Source organism: Borostomias antarcticus (genome assembly GCF_949987555.1).
Source record: "Borostomias antarcticus genome assembly, chromosome: 25".
NCBI lineage: Eukaryota > Metazoa > Chordata > Actinopteri > Stomiiformes > Stomiidae > Borostomias > Borostomias antarcticus.
Window position 1 is genome coordinate 12,194,975 of NC_140258.1, and position 10,000 is coordinate 12,204,974.

The 10,000-nt window shown below is 49.4% G+C and overlaps 1 protein-coding gene across 2 annotated transcripts in view; it reads right to left on the bottom strand.

The window, feature by feature from the left end:
- map3k4 (mitogen-activated protein kinase kinase kinase 4) overlaps window positions 1-10,000 on the bottom strand; it is a 30,951-nt gene that overhangs the window by 14,970 nt on the left and 5,981 nt on the right. For both annotated transcript variants that reach the window (XM_084458660.1, XM_084458661.1), the window contains exons 2-8: window positions 7,225-7,421; window positions 5,434-6,440; window positions 4,638-5,177; window positions 2,597-2,701; window positions 2,083-2,238; window positions 1,334-1,486; window positions 1-134 (exon numbers count right to left, since the gene is read on the bottom strand). The exon at window positions 1-134 is cut by the window's left edge and continues 24 nt beyond it. In XM_084458660.1, the coding sequence (XP_084314786.1) occupies window positions 1-134; window positions 1,334-1,486; window positions 2,083-2,238; window positions 2,597-2,701; window positions 4,638-5,177; window positions 5,434-6,440; window positions 7,225-7,294 (2,165 nt within the window). In that variant the 5' untranslated portion in view covers window positions 7,295-7,421. The remainder of the gene's footprint in view (window positions 135-1,333; window positions 1,487-2,082; window positions 2,239-2,596; window positions 2,702-4,637; window positions 5,178-5,433; window positions 6,441-7,224; window positions 7,422-10,000) is intronic.

Sequence of the window (10,000 nt, forward strand, 5' to 3'; positions counted from 1 at the left end):
TCCCCTCCGCGGATGTAGGGGGTGATGACCTTGGTGAAGTTCCACTCTTCCTCCAGAAGGTTCTTCAGGCTGTGCGAGGCCTGGGGCAGCTGCTGCAGCATCTGGATCCAGCTGTGCATGTAATCAAAGTACACCTGGATGGGCACACACACACACACACACACACACACAGACACACACACGGAAATGTATGTGAAAAAGCCTAATATTAGTTTATGCATTATGTTCTTGTGGCAACGCAAATTCTGTACTAAGCTAAATGTCCCAGTCTAAAATTTGTGGCCGGACCAAGTAATTTAATAATCTGATCCAATTGCTGAAATCTGGTTCCTGCTGAATGTATCGAGTCCCTCTCTCTCCTGCCAGAGACCACTAAATGCTCTCCTCTGCAGGCTAACTCAACAACAGAAATGTCACAAGCTTCTGCTAAACCACATTAGCTCATACACACTGGCACCCTACTGTATCTATAGCAGCCACACTGTAAACAAATCTCTAGTACACTGTGTACCTAAAGCATTTCCTAGTAACGCTGTAGTCATTATGTAGGGCCATATAAGCACACGTAGCTCCATGCTAGCGGTGTTGGTGGTGCAGCTGCTGTATCTGCTGTGTAGAAGGACTACTTCTCTTACTTCCTGGACTAGAGTTTGTTTAGTGGTGCAGCAGAGCGAAGCAGTCTGTCTGTCTGTCTGTCTGTCTGTCTGTCTGTCTGTCTGTCTGTCTGTCTGTCTGTCTGTCTGTCTGTCTGTCTGTCTGTCTGTCTGTCTGTCTGTCTGTCTGCCTGCCTGTCTGTCTGTCTAGACTTTGACCCTGTGTGCCTTCTTGGAACTGGAAGACACCAGGTTTTTTATCAGTCTTTTATCACTAACACCCAGTCAGACAGCGCCAGCAGAGGACATAACAGCACGGGTTCCTCTGGGATCATCACTGATTGGCCAACCATAATTCCAGCCACAAACCCCGTGTCATGCTGCATCGGGGTGTGATGCCCAAGCCCCCAGGAACTAAACGCTATGCACAAGACTAGCCCTTTTTTGCGGTGTTTATTCTCCTAACGTTAACGTTATTGCTCGTTGCATCAGGGGACTGATTTGCCCCAGGAACCCCTCGGGGGCTACTTTCAACTGAGGGGCAGAACAGCAGTCAGAACACAGTCCCTGATTGGCCCGGTCAAAACATAATCTGAGAATAATCGTTCACAATAGGGGCAAGTCCAGACTGATGTCTGTGAAGGCAAACTGAGAGTGAAGTGGCGAGATCAGGACGTTCTCAGGAGGCCAGTGAGGGTGTGAGGGATCGCTCGTGTGCTGGGCTGGGTCTCCAGTCTCACCATCAGCATCTTGTGGAGGTCCTCCTCAAACTCGTCGATGTTGGCGTTGGTCTGGAGGCCTTGGGGGTCGGTGACCACGCCCCTCAGCATGAACTGGTAGTACTGCTTCATCAGCAGACCCCCCTTCAACACCTCCTTACACTCACGCACCAACTACCACACACACACACACACACACACACACACAGCGACACACACACACGTACGTACATACGGGTAAGCATGCCTGGCTTTGAGAGTTCATCATCATCATTAATCATATTTCAATGTGCATGTGAGTGTGTGTGTCGTTCTGTGAGACGACATGTGTGTTGTTATGTGTGTGTGTGTGTTGTTATGTGTGTGTGTGTGTTGTTATGTGTGTGTGTGTTGTTATGTGTGTGTGTGTTGTTATGTGTGTGTGTTTGTGTGTGTGTGTGTGTATGTGTGTGTGTGTGTGTTATGTGTGTGTGTGTGTGTGTGTGTTGTTATGTGTGTGTGTGTTGTTATGTGTGTGTGTGTGTGTGTTGTTATGTGTGTGTGTGTGTGTGTGTGTGTGTGTGTGTGTGTGTGTGGTCTCTGACCTGTTTGATGCTGAGCAGGGAGGGTTCCCCGAGACAGCATGTGTGTGTTGTTATGCGTGTGTGTTGTTATGTGTGTGTGTGTGTGTTTGTGTTGTTATGTGTGTTGTTATGTGTGTGTGTGTGTGTGTGTGTTGTTATGTGTTGTTATGTGTTGTTATGTGTGTGTGTGTGTGTGTGGTCTCTGACCTGTTTGATGCTGAGCAGGGAGGGTTCTCCTGCAGGCCTCTGCTCCAGACGCAGCTTCAGGCACTCGTGGATGACGTTGAGCAGAACCCGGCACAGAACCAGGAACGCCGGCCGGAACGACGGCAGGTCCATGTCCAGAAGCTCCTCCCACGACACCTGTGACAGGGGTCACAGGTCAATATTTGAAATCAAAGGTTAAAGGTCAAAGCTCCGATGCAAAATATAGATATTTAATAAGCTTGCGGTCAAAACATTGGCGACTTAAATAAAAAATGCAGTACCAGCACTTTCCAGAGCAGGTGTGCGTTTACCTTGTTCACGTCATGCATCAACATTATCATATATTGGTAACAAAAAAAAAGCGCTACAAGACAAATCAGCCGTGGTTAAAAGCCGAAAAAAGAGGGTCAATTCACCAGAGCACGTCATAGCATGAAGGTTTTACAGCACACAGCTTTGACACCTGTTGCAGCACCCTGCAGTATGTTATGTATGAAGATGGTGTGTGTCTCACCTGGTCCGCGCCCAGCTCGGGAGGTTCTGGACCGTGGCAGGACAGGTGTCTGGACAGCTCCGGCAGGTAGTCACTGTACAGCATGGGGTCTGGGTAGTCTGCAAACTACAGGAAAGGCAGGAGGACGACCGACATGGTGGGATACCTGACGTGACTGAATCACAAGTCTGTGTGTGTGTGTGTTCCTGACGTGACTGAATCACAAGTGTGTGTGTGTGTGTGTGTTCCTGACTTGGGCCATGATCACACCGAGACGCGGACGCCTCAAAACCGCCTGGAACAAAGCAGCCGTGATCCGTCTGTGACCTGTGGCGTTAGCTAGAATAGCCAGGTTCCCCAAACTCAATAACACGTGTTATTTGGTTAAACTGATCACATAATGGAAATCTACATGGTTACTTTCTCACCTGACAACTTAATAAAGTGACATAGTAAAAGTTGTAGAGGCAATGATTTGATTGGCTGCCTGGGCCAGTGAGCAGTGTGATGTCTCTTGAGCTGAAAAGTTGAGAATATTTTAGCTTTTGAAGCGCATCAAAAAAGCTAGAAAAACGCCACTGGCGGCAGGAGAGAGAGGAGCGCACGCCAGGCGCGTCTCACCACAGGAAAACAACGGTTAAGCTGCCGGCGCGTTTCTAGAAACGTGTCTCAGTGTGATCACGGCCTTAGGACGACAGTTTGAGGACAGCATGTCAAATTGGGGACAAAACTGGCGCGTGCATGTGTGTGTGTGCGTATGTGTGTGTGTGTGTGTGTGTGTGTGTGTGTGTCCATGGCCAGCTGACACAGGGCTGTGTGGTGGTTGTGCAGCAGATGGTTGGAAATCACCACGACTGTGACCTGGGTTATCGTCACCACAGACCGCTGCAGTGACAGTGGGGAAACTCCATTACACACACACACACACACACACACACACACACACACACACACACACACACACACACACACACACACACACACACACACACACACACACACACACACACACACAGACACAGACACAGACACAGACACAGACACAGACACACACACACACGTACGCACAATCACGTCTGAATGAACCTCAGTTGTTATTCTGCATGATAAACAAGAAACGGTATGATTGGGTTTTCTTTGCCAAATGCAACGTCATGTGACGGAATAGCACCTTAGAAAAGAATATAATCTTCTCTTAAACCATCTAGCCTAATTATACAGGTTAGAACAGCATAATTACAGGTCTAATCTACTACCTCATGTTAAGCAAGCTTCATAATGATAACCCAAGGTGTTCCACTCAGCATGCTGTAAGACAGCAGACTGTACGAGCGCGGTTCTGAGAATATCAACCGATAGCTCGGCTTTTATTGTCACAGGTGGGGGGTCAAACCCGCAACCTAACCCACCAGGAACCCGGGTATCGGAACCAGGCACCATACAGAATGAATGGGGAAATGTATTTTGCTCCTGAGCCAAGTCCCAACTGAATGGTGATCAACTGGAAGTTATTCTCCCTACTTATAATGACATTAATCTCCAAACTGCTCAAAGGACATTGCTAGGTTGTGTAGACCAAGAGGAATCCAGTTATGTCCACCTTTTGACATTTGGTCAATTTTACTGACCGCTAGACATTTTCTGTTGGCAAGTTCCCTGTGTGCAAGCTAGCTAGCTAGTGAATGATAGCTTGGTTCTGTGTGAATGAAAGCTTGGTTTAGCTAACGTTAGCAAGCTAGCCCCGGGCGTGTCCCAGCATGCACGCTGCCTACTGTCTGCTCCCAGCTGCCCTTGCAGAAGGACGACAGGATGGATGAAGAGCAGAGACAAATTTCATTGGTGGACACTTTCTGTCACTGTGTGTGTGTGTGTGTGTGTGTGTGTGTGTGTGTGTGTGTGTGTGCCTCATCACCGTGTGCTGTGCAAAATCCACCGTATGACAATAAAAGTTGTTTGTTGTTGTTTTGTTGTTGTTAAATGTGGAAATATTTTTGATCTTGGAAGACGATGGGTATCGGATTTTATGTCGGCGTTGTCTATTATTAGAGTAGTGGCGTCCTACCTCCTGGGCCGGGGTGTGGCTGAGCAGCGCCGCCCTGGTCCTCTGCAGGGAGCGGTCCATCAGCTTGTGCAGCCTGAGGATCAGCTTCCTCAGACCCATCTGCTTCAGAGCCTTGTCCACAAACGGCCTGTAGATGGCAGTGGGGCAGTACTGGCCTTTTGCCCCCACCGGCACCCCTTCCGTTGCCCCTGCCCCGGGTGTGGGCAGAAATTCCTCCTCCGACAAAAGGCGGGTGAATTTGGGCGTCAGGCAGGGGGAGAGCTGTTCCCCCTCTCCCTCCCACCCTCCGCCCCCCTCCTCCCCCAGGTCTCTGTCCCCCTCGCTGTCGGCTGTGAAGGTGGCCGTGGAGTCGTTCTCCTCGTCTTCCTCCTCCTCTTCTTCCTCGTCGTTACCGCGGGAGCAGCGGGGGGAGGGGATCTCGAAGACGGGCCAGCCGAGCCGGGAGAGGTCTCGGAGGCCGAGCACGGTTGCCATGACGCGCAGCTTCTGGTTGAGGTCCTGGGTGATGTTGAGCCACAGACAGAGAGCCTGGACCCTGCCCTGGAGGGAGTCAAAGGTCAAATGATCAGTCAATCAGCAAATTAGTCACAACCAATTAATCAATCAGTCAACTAATTAGTAAATAAATCAGCCAATTAGTCGATTAATCGGGGCTGCACCTTGACCGAAGAGAGAAAGGAAGGAGGGAGGAAAGGAGAGAGTGAGTGAGACAGGGGGTGAAAGAGAGGGAGTGGCAGACATGTACACATGTGCTCTTGTGAAGTGTGAAACCCTCCATACCTCCACTGCTCCCTACCTGGAAATCTCGCGCCGCGTACTTCTCGTAGTCCTTCTGCAGCGCCTGCAAGGAGGGGAACAGAGCCTCCACAGACTCCAGCAGCTCCATCACCCTCTTCACCTGCTGGAAGGCCAGCCTCTGCCTCTGGAGGTGCTCCCTACAGCCGGCCCCCGAGCCCAGGGGCGCCGCGGCGTCCACCTCCAAGGACAGGCAGGCGCTGAAGCCCCAGGGGTCCACCCCCGCGTGGTTTGTCTCTGGCAGAAGGGGGGCGGCCGTAGAAGCACGGCCCGGCTTGGGTTCACTGCTCGGGGCTGAGACTCTCTGACCGGCCCCCTGGCCTGGTGCCCAACCAGCGGACGCTCCAGCCCCAGGATCAGCCCTCATCCCTGCCCCAGCCTCAAGCCCCGCTCCGGGGTCTGGCACTGTCCTGCAAGGGCTGAGGCTATGGTAGTCCACCTTGAAGTGCAGCACCTCGTTGATGATGTCGGGTATGGCCTGGCGCTCCGTGTACAGGAACACGTCCTGGTCGTAGACCGAGCGCTGGGCGTGCCACGCCTGCAGCTCCAGCCACACCACCTCATTGTTCTGGCCCATGAAGGCCGAGTTCTCCAACCCCCGCTGTTCCTTCTCCTTCTTCTTGGACGACATGGAGGTCAGCTTGAGGAGGAGCCGCAGCGTCTCGAAGAACTTGACGCGGTCGGCGGGGCAGTCGGTCCGGGAGGTCTGCCGGTGGGTACGGTGGGGCATGGACACGGGCAGCTTGCCGGTCAGGCTCAGGTACGGCCCGAAGGGGCCCGACTTGGAGAGGGGGTCCAGCATTAAGGAGCCTTCGAAGGTCTTCTTGTGGTCTCTCTCGTTGGAGCGCAGGGTGGCCCGATGCTTCTTCCCCTGCTTGTAGGTGTGCCCTTCTGGAGGCTCTGCCGGGCGGCTGCTGCTGGTCTCCCTGCCTCGGTCCCGGTCTTTGTCTCTCTCTCTGTCTCTCTCCTTGTCTCTCTGGGAGGACGCGTTGGATGGGTCTGGCTTGTCTGCTTCCGCAGACGGACGGACGTACACAAAACACACACCAGTTAAACCTCACCAGCGGGGCGCCCCGTTAGCTCACCGGGTAAGGCACGCACCATATGAAGATTAGTTCTTCGCGCGGCGGACCCGGGTTCGATTCCCGGCTCGGGTCCTGTGCCGCATGTCCTCCCCTCTCTCTCTCTCCCACATTTCCTGTCTCTCTACACTGTCCTATACCATTAAAGCTGAAAAGCCCTAAAAAATATCTTTAAAAAAAAAAACTCACCAGCAAGGCACAGATGTCAACTGAACTTATGTTACTGTCAAATACTGCATTTGATTGTTAGTTAACCCAATGATACCCAAATACCTCAACTAGTTTCCACAAGTAAACTGTGTGTATTCGCCTGCTGCCGAGGTCTTACTAGGGCTGGGTTTAAAAAATCGATTAATCGATTCTCAATCGATTCTGAATCAAATGATTCAGAATCGATTCATGAATCCCAGAATCGATCTTTTATTTAATGAAAGAATGAAAAAATGAAGGAATGAATAGTTCATTAATTCATTCAATGACTCATTCATTCATTCATTCATGGAAATCAGTATTGATACCCAGCCCTAGTATTGATGTGTTGCATAACTTGGCAGTCATGTAATTAAGGTTACAGCAAAAAAAAAAAAAGTTTTTAGTAACACTAACCGAATTGATATTGAATCGAATCAAATCGAATCGTGATAATCAATTCTGAACCTTGTGAATCGGAATCGACTCTTGACATTCGACTCCCCAGTCCTCGGTCTTACCCTTGTTGGGAGAGCGTCCGGCCCCCCTGGCCTGGTTGTTTTTCTGGTGTTTCCCCGACATGCGCTTCATCTGGCGGGGGGTGCGGGGGGGAGAGGTGCCGTAGTACAGGCCTTCTTCCTGCTCGCCGTGGGAGTCCCAGGACTCGTCGTCCTCGCCGTCACACCCGGGCGTGGCATCGTCAGGAGGGTCGTCCTGCCTGGGGGGGGCGGAGAGACTACTATTAGCTACCGGGGGGACAGGCACGGCTATCTGGGTATTCGAATTGACACTAGTATTTAATTTTGGTGATTAAGTAGGCTATTTAAATTTTTGTTTAGGCCATTTTGATTTCTGGAAAAATTGCAGTCCTACTCAAATCGAAAGAAATAAAGTATCCATAACATCCCACCCCGCGACGACACTAGTAGCTTCGGGAGGCCTACTGTACCACCCCCCGTGAAAACGTCCCAGGGGAAACGGTGCTATGCTCACGGGGATTGATCCACCGACCTTCCGCATGGGAGTTCAGAACCCAAACATCTACCGCTAGACCAAAGAAGATCCCCACTGCTTCCCAGAGCTCGTCTTAGCTAGTAGGCCAAATCATTTCTGCTTGATTCCGTACAGAAACGAGAAACACCAAACACGCCAAATGTTGTCTAGGTGTGCATTTTCCCTTTAAGAGTTGTTTAACTTGTTTATTTATTTAGAATGACAGCCGTATTTACGATTACGGTGTGAGTGTTTGTGCACGTGTATCGCTGCTGGACTGGTCATCAGAGTGAGAGATGCAGTGGGTGTGCGGAGGAGGTGCTGAGGCCAGACAGACGGTCTGCTCTCGCTAGCTACCCTGCTAGGACACTGACAATCACTCTCCTGCCTGGAGCCTGCTTGACTGCTTCCTCTAACAGTATCATCACCCCAACACACACACACACGCACACACGCGCACACACACACACACACACACACACACACACACCCGGTTTAAAGTGTGCAGGCGCTGAGATTCAATCAGCAACATGGGGCATTCTATTGTGGGTGCACACACACCGTGAATGTGGCAGAAAAAACTCTGGCGTATGGAATTGTCCCTAATTTATAGCTTATAGTGTAAAATCTACTTACTGAAGCTTAAAATGTTTAAATCTGACATAATTCTTCTTGCAGCATTTACTGACCAGCATGGTGAAATAAAGGTTAAATTAATAATAAAACACGTGCGTTTGCGGCGTTACTTCACGGATCTTCTATGAATCTGCAGCTGGGTAGGCTACATTTTGCAACAAAAAAAGCCGTAATTGTTGCGACATAACATCGGCCACTACCATCGGTGAATGTCATTTTATTTGCCGACGGGCCGATGGCAGTCAACAAGGCCACCGTCGGCCGATGCATCGGCGCATCTCTAGCATCCACGATAATAAGCTGTGAGCACTTGGAATACATAATTAGTTTATATTTATGCATTATTTATCCCCTCACATTTACTTTGGTCAGCCTACATTTTAGGTAACTGATGGTAGCCTACCCTAGAACTGCAGTAGTGTAGTCAAGTCTATATAGAGTGAGCGGTCTATACTCCTCTGAGCTCCACTCCTTCACCCACACACATCACACTATTCCACTTATTATGCACCATTGATGTAAAAACTGGACATTTCAGAATATTTCCTGTTATATTAGGTCTATGGGGCAGTCCCGACCTTGCGATCTGATTTCTGCGTTCACGCAAAAGGGGAGTCGGCACAACACTGGTCTCAAGTGGAGGGATGAGAGTGGCTAGTCTGGGAAAACAGGCTAGTGTTGAGCTGTGTGTCTAATACAGAAACTCGGCCCCCAAGCAGCAGAGAGGCTGCGTATTGATAATGCCTTCATCAGTGACATTTTGATGAAAATGTCAATGAGTTGAAATGGTGGGAGAGGGAGGCAGAAGAAAAGGCCATTGACAACAATACAGCACTGAAGGAAGGAGAAAAACTAAACAGAAAACTATGCGCACAGACACAGACAACACATCCTTTTATGAAATGTGGGCGTTAGGGATGTTAATAGTTAATCGACTATCGATTAATTGCCGATAAGAATTTACTCGAGTAAGATTTGTTTATTTGATTAATTGCTTGTTAATGGAACATAACTTTTTTGGGGGGAACGAACGTTATCAACGGGAGTTGCGTGAAATGTTATCGTGATTTAATGTCTGACTGCACATGAGGATGCCACGCCATGTACAGTAGTGAAGGATAATTGGGATGCCGATAAATTTCAACGACACAGCGGAAGAACACAAAGAAATGAAGCGAGCAAAGCGCAGTCCGGCGCGGGACGTTCTTATCAATTAATCGACTATCGTTTGTTAAGGTTAACAGTTATCGATTAATGAAATTCCTTGAAATTTGCAACCCAAATGGGCGTTTGAATATTTAAGTATGTATTATTTTTAATTTGTAAGTGTGTATTATTTTTATGTCCTACGTTTAAAAAAAATATTTTAAAATGTCCCCCCTCTGTTTTTCACAAATCGCACCAACAGAGAGGAGGAGAGACAAAGTCCTCGTAAAGTGCGTATGCTGGGTCAGCAGCCATAAGGCTGGAGTTCAAAGGTCAGGCTGAGGTCAGACTCGCCCTCCCCTCTGTGTGCTCTCTGACCCCAGGCGGTAAAAGCCAATTGTGCAGGAAATGTGTGGATCATAAAGACAAACTCAAACTGCAAACTAGAACTCTAACTGAACTATGCACAAATAAAAACCCTTCAACGCCATCAAAACCCACTGAGGACCTAAACGTTCTGTA